The sequence below is a fragment of the Dromaius novaehollandiae genome, chromosome 2 (assembly GCF_036370855.1).
Source record: "Dromaius novaehollandiae isolate bDroNov1 chromosome 2, bDroNov1.hap1, whole genome shotgun sequence".
NCBI lineage: Eukaryota > Metazoa > Chordata > Aves > Casuariiformes > Dromaiidae > Dromaius > Dromaius novaehollandiae.
The window spans coordinates 28,233,027-28,248,803 of record NC_088099.1 but is presented as its reverse complement, the minus strand read 5'-3'; the positions used below and the strand labels follow the sequence as shown (position 1 = coordinate 28,248,803).

Genomic DNA, 15,777 nt, shown 5'->3' with positions numbered 1-15,777 from the left:
GGCAGAATCGGGTCTTCATGATCTACTTATGAAATGCTGGGTTAAGGCTTTGCAAAGGGAACAGACTACTAGAGTGGGATAGCAGTGCATGCATGTACAGAAGATGCAAAACTGAGTAACTGAAATTCCCTGGAAAGGGGGGAGAGATAGGTTTGCTAATTGGAGTATTCTTTAAACATTGCAGTGGCTTCGGAGGTGTTTGAGGATGACAATGGCAGTAGCTTTGTATCCGAAGAAGATTCAGAAACTCAGTCGGTGTCCAGCCTCAGCTCTGGTCCCACAAGCCCCTGTGAGGTCCCTGCTCAGTTTCCTCCTGCAACACGACCTGGAAGCCTGGATCTGCCCAGCCCTGTCTCCCTCTCTGAGTTTGGGATCGTCTTTCCTGTCCTAGGGCCCCGAAGTGAATGCAGCGGGGCATCATCCCCTGAATGTGAAGCTGAACGAGGTACGCACAGCTGGATACGCCCTGGGCCAATGTTTTTCAGCTTTATAAAGGGAGCAGGAAAACCCTCTCAGCTGCCCTAGGCATATTGCCAGCTCGCTGAGCTCTGACCCACTGGCCACCTCCTTGGGGAAGGCAGTTCTCGAACGTCCTCATCCCACAGTAATGATGACATTTAAAATTTTTTTTAACTATTCATGTGCTAGCTGGGGAGGTTCCCCAGTTTTGTCTCAGTACAGCAATGGGGTTAGAGGTTCCCCAGGAAATAAATGATCAGTGGGATTCTGATGGTACATTTATTTTAAGGAAAAGCTCAGCTTAATTTTTTTTTTAATCGCTGTCCTGCTTGCTGAAAATCCTGCTTTCCAGAACAAATCAAGTAAGGTGCCAAAAGGAACCTCTTAATGCAGTAGCTGTGCAAGCCTTTGCTGACAAATTCAGACTGCTCTTGTGTACTCCAGTTTAAGTCTGTTTACACTGTAATTTGCTGATACAGTGCACAAGATGAGCGCAGCTTGGAAGGCCAACTTCGGTTACTTTACGTCTTGCTCCTGCTCCTATAATTTTGTACACTTTGGCAAAGGAAGCTGCAGAGGCACCCGCTTGAACCTTAAGTTGCAGAATGAAACCTGGGTTTAACATCTAGTTTAATCCTTTCTTTGCAGGGGATAGGGCAGAAGGGGCTGAAAACAAGACAAGCGACAGAGTGAACAAGAATAGGAGCAGCAACAGGAGCAGCTCCACTGAGGGGTTGGCTTTGGATAACCGAATGAAGCAGCTCTCCCTTCAGTGCATGAAAATCAAAGAGGGAATATGCGCAGGCAGAAAAGCTGCCCAGATTGGCTGAGTCTTGTGCCCTATCCTGATTAATGGGAGTATAAATATTTATACATGAACTTCTAAGTGTCTGAAGAACATTGTGCCAATAATAAATGCCAAATCTTAAGCGTTTACTCTAAGAATTTAAAACTGCACTAAAAAGTCTAATTGATGTTGAGGGCTGAAGTTTTTATTCAGTAAATCTTTGTAGGCCAGACAAGTTGTCAAACGTTTAAGCTGTGCTCATATTTCACAGACTTTGTAAGTTGTTTTGTAGCAGCCTGGCTGAAGCAATAACGAGTAATGTTCCTGTGTAAATTCATGCCAGTAGGGGTCTGAAATCTAAGCCAGACATTTGCAGTGAGCAGTTTGGCTTCAGTTTTGTAGAATGAAATGCTCTTTAGATACAGTGGATCTTTCGAGTGTAAGTGGCATATTCTTTAAACATCTGTATTTGTCTGTATTATGCTGAAACTGTAGAAATATTTTGTATACAGGAAAGCTGTTGCATGTGTGGGTCTAAAAGCCTTCACTCTTCCCTTGGTGCTCACAGAAAGGATAAAGATTAGTCATGCCTTTAAAAATTGGCATAAGAGAAAGACAGAAATGGGATGGTAACACTCAGCAGTGACAGGCCCTTTCTAGCCATCTTATGAAGTCTGGCTTGGACTTTAAGGGTGATTCCAGTGACCAAAAAGAGTTGATTGGCCCCTTGCCCTTCCCCTCCCCTGAGAAGTGAAGTATTATTTTTCAGCACTTTAAGTGTTATTGCTCGAAAATGGGAGTCATAGATGTGTTCAGGACAGTTATGATAAGGGGTTCACCCTTAAAATATGCATGAAGAAAAGGAATTGCCAGTGTAGATTGACCATGTGTTCTTAAATTTCTCTGTAGGTTGTACTGTGTGGGGTTTTATAATTGTTAAAGGGACTTGAGATTTTAGTATGCCCTAGAGAAAGTGTTCAATAAAACTAGAAAGGGCACAGGCATGTTTTGCCAGCAGCTGTTAGGCAGTAGTAGTATCCGGTAATTATGCTAATAAGTGGTAGTAAAAATCCTAGGACTCTTAAGTTTTGGTGGCTAAGCATTTCTGAAAGCACCATTTTATCTAAAATGTCAGTTTATATTGTTAATTTGATGACAATTTTAGTATTGCCCAAAGTATTTTCTATTCTATGTTTTTGCAGTCCTGTTGTATTTTGTCCCTACCACAGCTTGTGTATCTATTCTCAAAGTTAATGTAAAATTCTTCACACTACAGTAAACATTTTTGTTTTTCACATTTCATTTTGAGTCTGTGCAAGCTAAGTGTATCTCAACTGCTAAGTACTGAATCTTCTCCCAGAGCAAGGTTAGTCCTTAAATATCCTCATTCAGGCGAAGATTGCAGCCCAGCATCACTTAGCTCTGACATTAAAAATCGTTCATAGTATGTCGACAGCTGTTACCTCCTTCCAGCTTTCCAAATCACTGTATCCATGATTGGCCTTGTATCCAGAATTCCGTAAAACCAGAGGTTCAGCCAAGTTTTCAAAAATCCCTCAATGCACAAAAGAGGAAGGTTATTCTACATTATATAACACCTCTGTATTTACTGCTGAAATTTGCCATAAGGCCACACAGAATTGAAGGTAAGGAAACGTGTTTACAGAAAAATTAGATTCAACACATTATAGCTAGTAAGGTGAGACTTTGAACAGATACACATTTACACACTCCAGTGATCTACAGGCTGAACTCCTCCATCAGTAGCATTTCTCAGCTCAATAAATGCTTAGGAAAGAAGTATGTGGTTCCAACTTTAGATGTAACCGTAACTTAGGAAAAACATGAAATGACAGTATTTTAAATTTGAAATAAAACAGTACAGAATTGTTGCATTGTATTAATATTTGTTACTTATACTTTTGTAGATAAGCTATTGTCTGTGCTGCATACAGTCGGAGAAATCAACAGGGATATTTGTGGTTGAATACCTACTTTTGGAGACCTGCCAGCCCACCTCTACACTTTTTTTTCCCCCTCTCTTCTTTTAAAATCTCTCTTGCTATCAAATTCTCTCTCATAGTTCCTGTTCTGACTAGAAACCCAAGCACCCTGCACTTGTGGCATGATTAATCTTAAATTCTGCAGGATACAAAAACAGAACTGTATGTGCTGCCTTGTAACTGCCCCGATTCTGGGTTCAGCTCCCAGGAGGGTAAAACTATTGATCAGAAAGTAGGAGAGGGTGTGGGAACCAAGGTACCTTACCTTACCAATCTTGCAGAAGTATATAAAAGAACTTGTTACAGACTTCTTCCCTTGGCCAAACCACCACTTAGTGGGTAAATTACACTCAGGCAAGCAAACAGGCAGAACTACATGTCTAATAAATTAAAGGAAAACTCATTTTATTTTGAACTTCCATAAAAGCCATAATGATAAGTATGACAAATGAACTTACATCACTTTGGAATACAGGAAAATGAGTAAGCTCTTTCCAGTTACTTTTCTGTTAGAATTCTTAAGAAGTGTAACATGATGGTAGCTACCTTCATAGGTATAAAAATAAGTCTCTGATGTATTAAAGTGTATGTGATCACTTCAGTTGTCCTAAAGTGAGAATGTACTATAAAGCAAATGTTAATCCAGGAATTCTTCTATTCTTTGGCATTATCACACCGTTTAAATGTCATTTTTTGACTAAATGAGGAACACTGCTACTATACGTACACAAACTTAATTTGAAATAACTGGCTGTTCAAACACCTTATTTATGGCATGGTCAGGTGCAGAATCGCTGTACAAAATAAGTACATGAAACTTGCATCAGAGAACTAGGACTGAATCTTAGGATCATGGGGCAGATGGGATAGAAGCTGTTGATTCATCCATGTACTAACTCTCAGCAAGTCTTTGAGACTGATGGATTGGATTTACTAAGGACTAGCACCATGCCTTCCTAACAAAACAAAAAAACATGGGGGAAATCTTACCCTGAGCTATAGAACAGCAGCATATGGTATCCTGCATGGAGCTTTACGGTAGGATTAAAAAACACAGGAAAAGGTTTGCAGTGCATAAATAAGGAGAATGTGAAAACTTATGAAGAGGATATATTGCCAGTTATCCCTCAGCACCAGTGATGCAGAGAAATGCAAAAATCATTTCTTTGTCGTAGTCTTCCCCTAGTGAAGCAAAGAAACTGTAAATCCTCTCAAAGGCCCTGTAGCAACTGGCTTTCATTTTGTCATTTATCCCCACCATTCTGCAGCTTAGACAGTGGTCGGAACTGTACAGCGTGACAAACAACAACTGAAGGGTGCAGTTTGCTTGCTGGTATATTCTGAGCGGCTTTGTATTTTAATTTTTAAAAGCTTCAATAGCATGGTTACAGGCAGAGAAGACTTAAGCCTGAAGAGTTACAGTCCTCCAACTGGAAGTATGCTTATGTGACTTTGTAAAAAAAAATCTGATCTGTTATTGTGCAGCTCTTTCAATTTTTTTTTTGTACACACAGGCCTTATTCCTTTGTAAAAGTCTTGCTATGCAACATTTCAGGGCTTAATGCAGCATGTAATATTCTCTTGTGTTATGGATCCAACTCACTAAATCGTAAAGGGCAAAGAAAAGCTCAGCGTACACACTCTGAGCGTATTATAATTTAAGAATCAGTCATTTCACTCTCCAATAACTTTTCTGGATTTATGAAAAAAATGATAGCAGTAAATATTTAGACAGAAAACAGTAAAGTGAAGCGTAAGTGCTTATGTGAACAATTTTTTTTGTAAGAAAAGTGTACAAGAAAATTTTGTTCCAAAATTACTTTGTCACAACCAGAAACTGCAGAGACTAGACTCTGAGGCTGCAGTATTTGAAGATGACTTGCTTTATAAAGGATATCGTATTGATCCTGAACTTAAATCCTTTACAGTTAGTTATGATGATGAGCCCAATTCACTGACTGTACTGTGTAAGAAAGAAGTCTTATTGTAGCCTTGTGCAAACAGCCTTTCTCTGGCATTAGGAAAGTGAGTACATTCCTTGCTTTTCATTTCTTTTGCAAACAATGCAGTATGTACTAAAAATACACTTGTGCTACAGTATGGAAGCTAAGTTTCATGCTTGTTTCATCTTCAAGTTAAGTTACCAGCATGAGCTTTGGCACTTGGCTGTGCTTGACTGTCTTTTAAAAACGAAACCAAACCCTTACTGCAGAGTAGAAATTAACTACAGAACAACAGCTTTTACTGTAGACAAGTCTTACTAGCTTGACCTCAGACAGCAGAGGATATGCAAGTACTTTGTTCTGAAAGTTGGCAGTTGTTGGCATCTGCCTTTTGTACTGTCAGAATACATGCAGTTTAGATGACATAACTACCTCTGCAGCTTTAATTTTGTAGGTGATAAAACAGATACAAGATTGTATTGCCACTCTGGTTCAGCCTGAGCTAAAAACTTAACACACATTTATAGGAAAAGTGTTGTGAAGCAAATGAAATTTTAATTTTGTAGCAGAGAACAGTCCTTGAGGCAACTGACCCTACCTCCAAAAAGCCCATGCCCATGCTGTTCCTGCATTGCTTTGTTACAATAATCCGAAACTTTCCTATATAAGAAGGTAAGATGCACTGTGACAAACTTGTCCTGAACTTCCTAACCCAGATGGTCTTTGAGAGAACTGCAGTCAAAAAAGCATGTGTTTTCAATGTTCTTTTCAAGCTACACATTTGTCAATCAGCTGCCTAATGATGGAGATGAAACAAAAGGGATCTTGTACTTCTGAGACAGGGGCAGTAGCAGACTTCTATAGGAATAACTTTACCACACAACTTTCTAGTACTTCTGTAGCATGTGCACACTTCCCCAATTTCCAAATGGCACTTGTGCTCCAAAAATAAATTTAAACTACCTTTTTTCTTGGTAAACTGCCAAACAAACCTGAACGACAACATCTTGGGGCTATTTTAAAGACACCCTCTCTCCCAAACTGTCAGATACTGTGAAGTTACATGTCTGCCATTTGTTTATTCAAAAACAAAAAATGTAGAAGAAAATAATGTAAATATAAGGTAATATAACAGAAAAGGGTACCTTTTAAAAGAGATGGTCACGTGTCACTGGACTAGCAAGCACAGTACTTGCAGGTGTAGTTTATAGGGGAAGAGTTTTAGATGATCCTTCCTATACATGCTCAGCATTTACAAATATTTCTTTGCTAGGATGGTGCCGGTGGTTAGTTCACTAACTCTTAGCGTCAACAAATGAGACTACTTCAGTAGACAGAATAATGCACCTTTGGATGAAAGCCTTTCACACCTGCTATGTGTGCTGGCACATTATCCTGCCTGGATTGCACTGCTGGTTAACTCTCCCTGATTTTAATGCTGATCTGTATCAACATAGTTCTTAAAGCTAGCAGGACAAGAGAGCCACAGAGTGCCTTGTGCTCTAAGATTATTATGTATTAAAATAATATAGGCATGAAATAACAGCTTTGAAACTACCTGTAATATGAGTGAAGCCATTAATTTTCTCTTAGAAATAGCTAAAGCTGGAACACTCCCTAAGTCCTCACATAGGCTCCTCTTGCTTTACTCCTATGTACATATTATAGATAAGCTGAAGATGTTAGTGGCAGTCTGGAATAGTACATGCTCAGCAATGGTAAAGTCACCATTTAGATGTGAGTACTGCTTCAATTCTGAAAACATTCAGGAGAGCAGCACAAATAGCTTTTACTACTTCTCAGTCCTGAAACTGAATAAGCGCAATACACAAGAATACTTTTTTCTTACAGGTTTACTTTTTAAGAATAAATTCTTAAACCCATATACCTTGTAGTTGAGGAGAAGACAATTCCAATGTTAGTTTTTCTCTTAACTCACCAGGGTATGATTGGAAGCATGAAAAATTTGAGTAAAGCAAGTCTTACTTGTTCATTTGAATATAAGCATTTTAGTATGTTCACAAACCTCTTGAACAGTGCTCACTCTAATACCAGAACAGCAAAAACCACAGGTAACTGTCTACTGCAATTAATTGACAAGGCGGTGACTCCATGCTGTTGGCTATTACTTACAGGGCAATTTTCTTTTATGCATGTGGAATCATCTGTTCTCAGGCTGTAGCATAGATCTTAACTACCTCCTTAAACAATAACACAGAGATCTGTCTCCTCACTGAAGCTGTGATACTTTAAGAGGGGTAGCACTGTTAAAGTCTAAGAAAAAGGGACCCTCTTGTTGAGGCAGGAAGGTGGTGGGGATGATGTTGTAAACTCCAGCAAGTACATTCTCCACTTCCAAGTAGCAAAATCCACACCTACGATAAAAGAAACCACTAGTTAATTAAGATCTGAAATACTGTTTCTGACCTCTAAGATTTCATTAAGTGAGCTATTACCTGTAGTCACCACTATTCTTTTTCTGAAAGCCAGAGGAACCAGGATCTCCTACTGTTGAGACAGTGACAAGTTCAAAACCAACACTGTATTGCCTACAAGTAAAGTGACAGGTTGTTACTTTAGTTATTTGGATGGTCGGGATTATCATGGAGAGACCGATTTATTAAAAGCTATAGAGTAGAACTGGAACACATCTGAAAGTTCCGTCACATTTGTGACAAATGCTAGTCAAACTTACTATGATATGAATATAGACTTTGGAGGAAGACAGCGTATTTCGGTTCAGAACTATACCACATGGGGAATCTCTGCTAGTTTTCTTCCTCTGCACGTAAGCATACCTCAAGTGGTTAAGCTAGAGGTGACATACTGAATGTGCTGAGTGGCACAGGACATGGGGCGTGATCTGATCACTATCAGTGCTGGTGACCTCAGCAGAATTTCTCATGTTGCACTATAAAACTTAAGAAAATTTGTGCACTACCTCTTAATATATGTAGCCATCAGGCACCCTTGCCCCTGTCATTCAAACTACCCAAATACGAGATCAAAACGCAGGAAATAAATACATACAAAAGAAACAGTGGAGCAGCAGAGCCACACCTTCATGGAAGTGCCTTTACTCATCCTCATTTCATGAGGAGAGGAGTTCGGTCAGAGAGGGGAGAGGATGGATAGAAGCGCTGCCATTTTGGGGGGCCTGTAATACAGCTTTACAAAAACCACCACCACCACAAAAAAACAAACCAAGAAAAAACCAAAACAAAACCCCCACACTTGATTGCATGTTAGGAGATGTTGGTATTCAGAGACTCTGAATACTGTTATTTTGAGGTAGGAATTTTGCAGGAGTTTGACCTGTATAGAATCCATGGAAGTAATCTCAGTAGTGGGGCTACCGGTTCTGAGTAAACAATTTCTCCTGTCCTTTATGAGGCATCTTTAAACACACTGAAACACTGTGTTGTGTGCAAAGTCATATGAATGGGACTGTGAGAACTGTAAGCCTTATTTTATATTCTACTTTCTAAGTTTTCCCTCACTCAGCCCTCCTGAGCCCTTTTTATAGCTGGGCTGTAGTGGTTAATACAGGTATACTCTATGACAGTAACAGCTGTGTGTCCTTGAACTATGAATATTCCTTGCAATTCAGGGGAGAAACTTTCAAAATAAAAGATACTCCATAGGGCACTAACATCCAGTTCTTCCTCTGGTCTACTAGTGGCAGAGTAAATGGCACCTCACGATTTTCAAAGAGCTTCCTACCATCTCCTTGGAGGATACTAACAAAGTTTATCATTAGCACATAATACCCTGTGTTGATGCATGCTTATTCTCTACAAACCTTGGTCCCCGTAGTTCAATTAATAATGGCCCACTCTTGTCCAGCTGAAACTGATAAATGGGATTGTTTTTGTAGCTGTCTCTGAAATTTCCACATCCTCCAGCACTGTGACCTTTCCATTGTCCGTTAACCTAACAGAAAAGTACAGAAAGCATTTTATACACTGAAGAAGATTTATATTGCATGTATGTACAGACAAAACAAGACTAGGCTCCTCTCACTTTAGATGCCACTGATTTTAGTAATCCCTCCTAATTTTTAAGTGTGAGTCAGAATGTTTAAGTATTCAGAAAGTCTCGCTACAGTCTTACAGCCACTTAGATCAAGGCCTTAGATCCTTTATTAAAGTGGAAAATATAGATGTATTCAGTACATTTATATGTTTCTGACCTTTAGAAATTACATGCAACAAAGGACCTATATTCTCACCTATTCCATGACTACTGGACTATGCAGGGTTTTTTTTTTTTTTTTTTCAAAGACCGTTCTGTTGTAATGAATGAGAAACAACAGCAGTGCGGGGAGTACAATACTGGTGTTGTAACCCTTGCTTTCAAAGACATTCTTTCCAGCACTGTCCAGTCACCTGTACGCACGTTAAGAACCAGCATTCCAGGCACATCAAAGATATCCATAAGGACAGGTTCCAACAAGACAAATAAATACAAGAGAAAGAATGCTGCTCAGACTTTGAAATACAGGCCATCTGTCTGCAAGTTCCTCCTAATAGTCATTAAAATGAAAGGTTAGACTTGTAAGACAAGCCAGTCATTCACACAAAATTCTAGCTGAGATATACTCCTCGTATGTTACTTCTCCCCCCCAATATCAAACCAGCAGTGAACAGATTTTTTTTCCAGGGAATTAATTTCTTTACTCAGTGCTCAAAACCCTCAAAGATGACAAGTTTGGAAGCCAGCTGCACTATCCTGTGAGCTCTTGGCTATATTTACATTTCAGTTGAAGGTATAACTGCAGCTCATGTAGATAGCTGAAATACTAATAGCAGCTGGCCCCCAAACTGCCTGGGCCTCTGACTAGATTTCAGTCAAGTTTCTTGCCCTTGCCCCTGTTGCTGTACTCTCAAGGGGCATTTCTACAGGAAATGAACCATGGAAATGTTGCCATGATACTATTTGACAGTATGAGTGCTGTGCCTAGTGACAACAGTCCTTTGAGATGTCTTATACAAAATGTAAGAACAGTAATGTATTATGTTACTGCCAATCTAAGTCTGTTTGTCACAGTCTTGGTACTGGTGCCTATAGTTTCTCACTGCTGATTTTATCCCATAAGGCCAAGAATTTTCCCAAGAAAATCATGCATGTGTCTCAAGAGAAAACGAGCAACACTTGCAGGGCTTTTACTCTGCAGTTCTAGTGGCACAATCTGATCTTTGCAGAGTAGTTGCATACTGTGGCACAGGTTGTTATTCTAAAGGCCAGTCTATTCTCCAAAGGCTTTATGGTGTATTTGCATTGATACAGTTCTACCAACCTCCTTTGCAGTGAAGACGAAGTTTATATACCAAATAGGATTCTTACACCAGTAAAAGTTAAGCCACCATCCTGAACAGAGTCAGCCAGCCCAAGAACTTTTATGTTGGTATGAATTATGCTTGCAGTGCAGCTAACTGCTGGGCAAGTTATGTGTTACTTAAGTACAGGATTGGTCTTATGCTAATTATGCTCAGATTGAGCATTCGTTAGCTTTGTTAAGCTTCATTTGCTGGAAGACGATCTAACCTGACATTTTTAGGCATTAGTATAAAAATATACTTAACAACCTTGTACATCTCAAATCTGGAGAAGCCAAAACAGAATTGTTATCCAGTGACCCATAAAAAAAAAAGTTTCTTTACCCGTTTAGAAATAGTGTAAGGTGCAGGGATCTTGGAAAAGGTAAACTTGCACAAGGAATACACCTATGTTGTAAAAGAAGAAGCTGGTCATGCATTCATCTTGCCCTTTTCATATGAAAACATGAAAAGTTAAATCTCTCCCCCCTTAAAACAAATAAACAAAAAAAACGAAACAGCATTGCATACACATCATTTTTAGAGACTTGCTCACTACATGCCCAAAACATCACCACAAAGGAAATGAGACTCTAAAACTTGGGCTCCAACCACCTCTTTCCTTCTTACCCATCCTTTCCCAGATGGCATCTTTGGTAAGGACATCTAAGATGGCATCGGGGGGAGGAGAAGGAAGTGGTGGCTGATCAAAGTAGGTGAGGAAAAAATTCACCCTTGGAGTTGAGTATAAAAGATAATAACTTAGAGAAATCAGAAAATGTTAAATCTTAACTGAGATCTAAAATAGGCTAATGCTGTATACATAGAGAGCCAATGCTCTGCCGGTATGCAGATACCAAATTTTTACTCCAGGAAATAGAAGTATTTTTCAGCTGATTAGTTGTTGTTTACAATTTTACATCACACCTGTGTTGCAAAGTAGGGAAGATTAAAATTTCATTACTAAATATATGGGCACTATATTGTCTTAACTATAATCGAGAACATTATAAAGCACTTCATCAGCATTTTTGCTGCATCACTCATTTCCTTCCTCCCCAAAATAACAGTATCAATGCAAAAGTATATTTGTTCATCAAATTTACAAGGAAAGTTCACTTTCTCTTTAGTATATTTGCTTAAATTCATTATGAAATCAACAGTACATACCCTGATGGTGTAATGGATAGTGTTTTGTTTCTCATACTGGGACACCACTAAGGTAAACGTATGGGACCCTGGAGAGGTCAACTTTATCTTGGTCAGATAATGGGGACTGTTGATCCGAATACCATCAATATATGGAGGAGGATCAGCTGAAAAGAAAAGAAAAAAAAAGAAAAAAAAAAAAAGATGAACACTTTTCCTCATCAAAAAATCCCCTGGCTCAGTAAATTCCTTAGTCATTTTATATCAGTGAATTTTGCCAGGAAAGTCAGATTGTTGGTATTAAGGTTAGACTATAACCAGACTTGAGTGCTTCAGAAAGAATAGAGCATTAAAGATTTGCTCATAAAAAGGATTAAAAAACCTTAAGAGCAACTATCATTTTCAGGAAAGGTACACCACACATCAAAGGACAAAAAAATCTGCACTAGAAAATGCAGCTTAAATCCCAAGTCTTGCAAGAACAGCTTATCCATCTCCCACCAGTGTCTCTATTCTAAGGAGACCTACTGTGATTCTTTAAATAAAATGTGAGGATAAAGATAAGAAATCTTTGAACACTCCTTAAAATTCTCCTGAAGAGGAGTCTGTTACAGATACCCCTTCTCCACTGGCAGGGCAGTTCCAGAATGCAGACTGCTAAAATCTTTGGCCACTTGGTAAAGACGACTTTAAAACATGTTCATTTATTTAATCATCATCCACTCTCCCTAACACAAACACACACAGACAGACAGACAGTCAAAATCCCTGTGATCATGACTCAGATGTAGTTGCATCCCAGTATCAGTGCAAATGCACTATTTATTATAAATATTTTAAGTAACTGCTTTCACAGTGATACCATGTAATTTGCTATTTGGCCTCTAATCAGTTCTTTCCAGACTTTTGATTTCGGTGAAGCAGGAACAAGTCTAGCCAATTATTTTAAGAGCCAGGATCAGGCCCTTTATGTTCTCCACAAGAAGGGAAGGATTAATATAAAACAATGAGAAGTTTAGGAATGGGAAATCCCAGTCTCAGTGCCAAAGGATTAAACAGCTTTGTTCTGATCTAATTTTAACAGATGGTGAAAATAATACTGTAGCTTGACAAATCTATTTCCATGGACAAAGGTTTTAAACAAGTTTGAGCTGGTGAGATTAAAAGTTTATAAAAGAATTTGGGTAGCAAGACAAAACACGAGTCATCCAGTTCTTGTTAACAGTCCTGCTGGACAACTCTATCTTTCAAGCACAAATGAAACAGTTCCCTCCACTGTACAATTTGTTCGGTTTGCTCTAAGCAAACATGTAAAAGTGAGCGCTGCTGTAGTACTACTAACATCAGAAGCATGTCTTGGGCAGCAAGGAGAAGCGGTTGCTTTAACAGGACTTTGCAACAATAGACAATGATTTGCTCAGGTCTCAAAGGATGTTTTCTGCAGAAAGACAGCTTGGATTCTAAAAGAATTTTTTGCAGAGTTCACCAAACAAGACAACAGATGAACAACTCAGCCCTCACCAGCTGTTCCGATAGAAATATCCCAAATTCCACTCTGTTCAAAACAACTTTAAAATGTACTCTCTAATCTCTAACTGCTGTATGAGGAGCTACCTTAAAAATTCAAGCACAGTACTGAAGAGGCTCCACATTGGCAAAAGCAACAGGCCAAATCCTGCCTTTCCTAGGATGCATCTTCACTGGATGAATCCAAGGAATATTTGTTACACTGAGACCTCTAACTCAATCTAAAAAACAAATAAGGTATTAGCAGTTCTATGTTTAAGTTGCAGTCTGACTGTCCATTCAAGCTGGGCATTGCATCTATTTCCTAAGTTAAGACAAAAGCAACCTGGGTCTCAGACCTGCTATCTGTCTGTTGAGATAAAACATATGTAGTGTTTTTGCAGCTAAAACAAAGCTCCAAAAACCAACCCCCTTCTTCTCAAGGCAAATAGAATCTGACCTGTAAAGACCAACGCTTTAGTAAAAGTTGGGCATCTCAATATTTTTCTTAAACATTCCGTGCCTGAAGTTGAACACTTAAACACATCTTTCACGAGTTTGCTTAGGTGGTTTGCTAAGTCACGTTCATATAACAATTAACATTGATTATTTTCATTTAGTGGAAGCTGTAAATCTTTAAACAATTCCACAAATGTGGGGGATAATTGTTATTTGATAATTAGAAGCACATTATCACTTCCAAGTATCAACTATCGCCACTGCAAAAGAAACAAAACAACGAAGAAAATGCTGTGCCAAAATTAGTGTCAGCAGGGTTAACCCCTTCTATCTCTGCCGTGTACAGCTGGGCTCATTCCTTCAGTGTAGATTGTTCAAGGTGATCAAAGAGGGCCAAATGACCATTTCAGAAGACTGATCCTCTCCTATAAGAATGAGAACTGCAGTTTTAAAGCAAAGCATGCCTCTCTTCTTCCCCGCAAGTCTTCAAGTCTTCATTCATTTCTAAGCATCATCTTCCTGGCAATTAAGATGCACTAACCTGGATAGTAAACTTTTTTGCCATCAGTCTTGTACACAACCATTGTAATGAACTCCCGATTGTGTGCAAAGTCATCCTATAAAAAAACAAATTAAGAAGAGTTATACACTTCTATGGAATGTAACTAATGTGTGATCAGAATCAAGTACATGTTTTAATCATCCCCTTTTGACCACCACATGTTATGATATGGTATTTTTATTTATGGAGATACCTAATGTAATTCTTTAAAAAAATGTCTGAAATAAGTAGATTGCAACTAATTTCACTGGAAAGAGTTCAGGCCTCTGAATGGAGAGTTACTTCAGTACCATAAAAAGTTTTTTTTTAACTTCTTTTTAAACATAGTGAACAGATAGATGCTGTAAGAGCTACATTCTACACATCCATGCACTAGGAGTGGAATATAATGACCTCAGTCAACTTTTATTCTGGGTCTGTTTCAACAAACTTGTACTCAGGTATGTGTACCTGCTGAATTAAAAAAAAAAAAACAGGAAAGTATTAGTAGTAATATTCTAATAATACAGAGAGCTATACAGAAAGATTTACAGAAGATATTATAGAACTCGTAATACAGAAAAAATAAGAAAAAGAATGTGGCACCTTATCTGTGATATGTCTGCTAAGCAGAACCCAGACTGCAGCACCACCCTGTGGACACTGGACCTCTAGCTTGTACTGAGGATTATTGGCCAGGCTGTAGGCATCCTTCACTGGACCTTGTTTCGCATCCCAAGTACTAGAAGTAATACAGATACTTTATTAGATGAGCAAGACATTAATTTGTGTTTTGAAATCTAACTCCAAATATATAGGGAGCTATTTAACATCAGTAACAAAATTACTGAAGGTTAATTTTCTACTGGAATCTGTAACAGTGACTACAGAATACAGCAGTATGAGAAGCATTATCTTACAATTTTGTTTTATAAATGACTTTGCTACAATGCAAGTGTGATGATCGGAAATGCTAAACACAAACAGCTTGACTGTTTGGTACAGTGACTGCAACTACACAAAGCACAGCAAAAGCTGAACAACTCAAGGAGCCTGGGACTAGCCAGTTATTGTCATGATTGCACATGCCAAATTTAATATGAAGGGAAAATACCCTAGATTTCGTAACTGTAGGACTCCATATACAAGCTATGGTTAGTTCCAAAATCTAACCAAATTGTTTCCTCCAGTTTTTTATTCAGAGGACTTTTATTTAAAAATTAGTTTGTTTCATGTTTGGAAGGCTGCCTGCAAGATGTACTGAAAATCTTTGAGGTACTCTATTTCAAAATCTTTCTGCTGCCTCATGAACTGCCTAGACAAGGTTTTGGTGTGAAAAAACAAAAGGTGCTGATGCTTGAATGCAAAGTTGGCACACTGAGAACAGAAGTGGATAAAGCTATCTATAAATCCCCTTGACCTTCCCTCCCCATACTTTTTAACTGAACAGCATGTGTGGAAGGCTGTGTTATCAATCAAGTTTCAAACTATTGCCATCATTACACCACTGTTTATGATGACTGCCACTGTGCTTAGCATTTCCCCACACAGAGGTATGACGATCACTAATAGTGTAAGAGACACAGACAAACAGATGAGCTTTGAGGATAAC

The 15,777-nt window shown here is 38.7% G+C and overlaps 2 protein-coding genes across 9 annotated transcripts in view; one reads left to right on the top strand and one right to left on the bottom strand.

The window, feature by feature from the left end:
• SH3BP5 (SH3 domain binding protein 5) overlaps positions 1–3,146 on the top strand; it is a 67,282-nt gene extending 64,136 nt beyond the window's left edge. For all 5 annotated transcript variants that reach the window (XM_064506097.1, XM_064506095.1, XM_064506096.1 and 2 more), the window contains 2 exons: positions 185–445; positions 1,108–3,146. In XM_064506097.1, coding sequence (XP_064362167.1) covers positions 185–445; positions 1,108–1,289 — 443 coding nt within the window. In that variant the 3' untranslated portion in view covers positions 1,290–3,146. The remainder of the gene's footprint in view (positions 1–184; positions 446–1,107) is intronic.
• Positions 3,147–3,633: 487 nt separating this feature from the next.
• Positions 3,634–15,777, bottom strand: part of CAPN7 (calpain 7) — a 34,127-nt gene continuing 21,983 nt past the window's right edge. For 3 of the 4 annotated variants that reach the window (XM_026098615.2, XM_064506093.1, XM_026098616.2), the window contains 7 exons: positions 14,772–14,907; positions 14,166–14,241; positions 11,681–11,826; positions 10,856–10,918; positions 8,995–9,125; positions 7,649–7,741; positions 3,634–7,567 (listed from right to left, as the gene is read on the bottom strand). In XM_026098615.2, the coding sequence (XP_025954400.2) occupies positions 7,423–7,567; positions 7,649–7,741; positions 8,995–9,125; positions 10,856–10,918; positions 11,681–11,826; positions 14,166–14,241; positions 14,772–14,907 (790 nt within the window). In that variant the 3' untranslated portion in view covers positions 3,634–7,422. Of the gene's footprint in view, positions 7,568–7,648; positions 7,742–8,994; positions 9,126–10,855; positions 10,919–11,680; positions 11,827–11,856; positions 14,050–14,165; positions 14,242–14,771; positions 14,908–15,777 lie in introns of those variants that run through there. The other variant, XM_064506094.1, reaches the window with a different exon arrangement.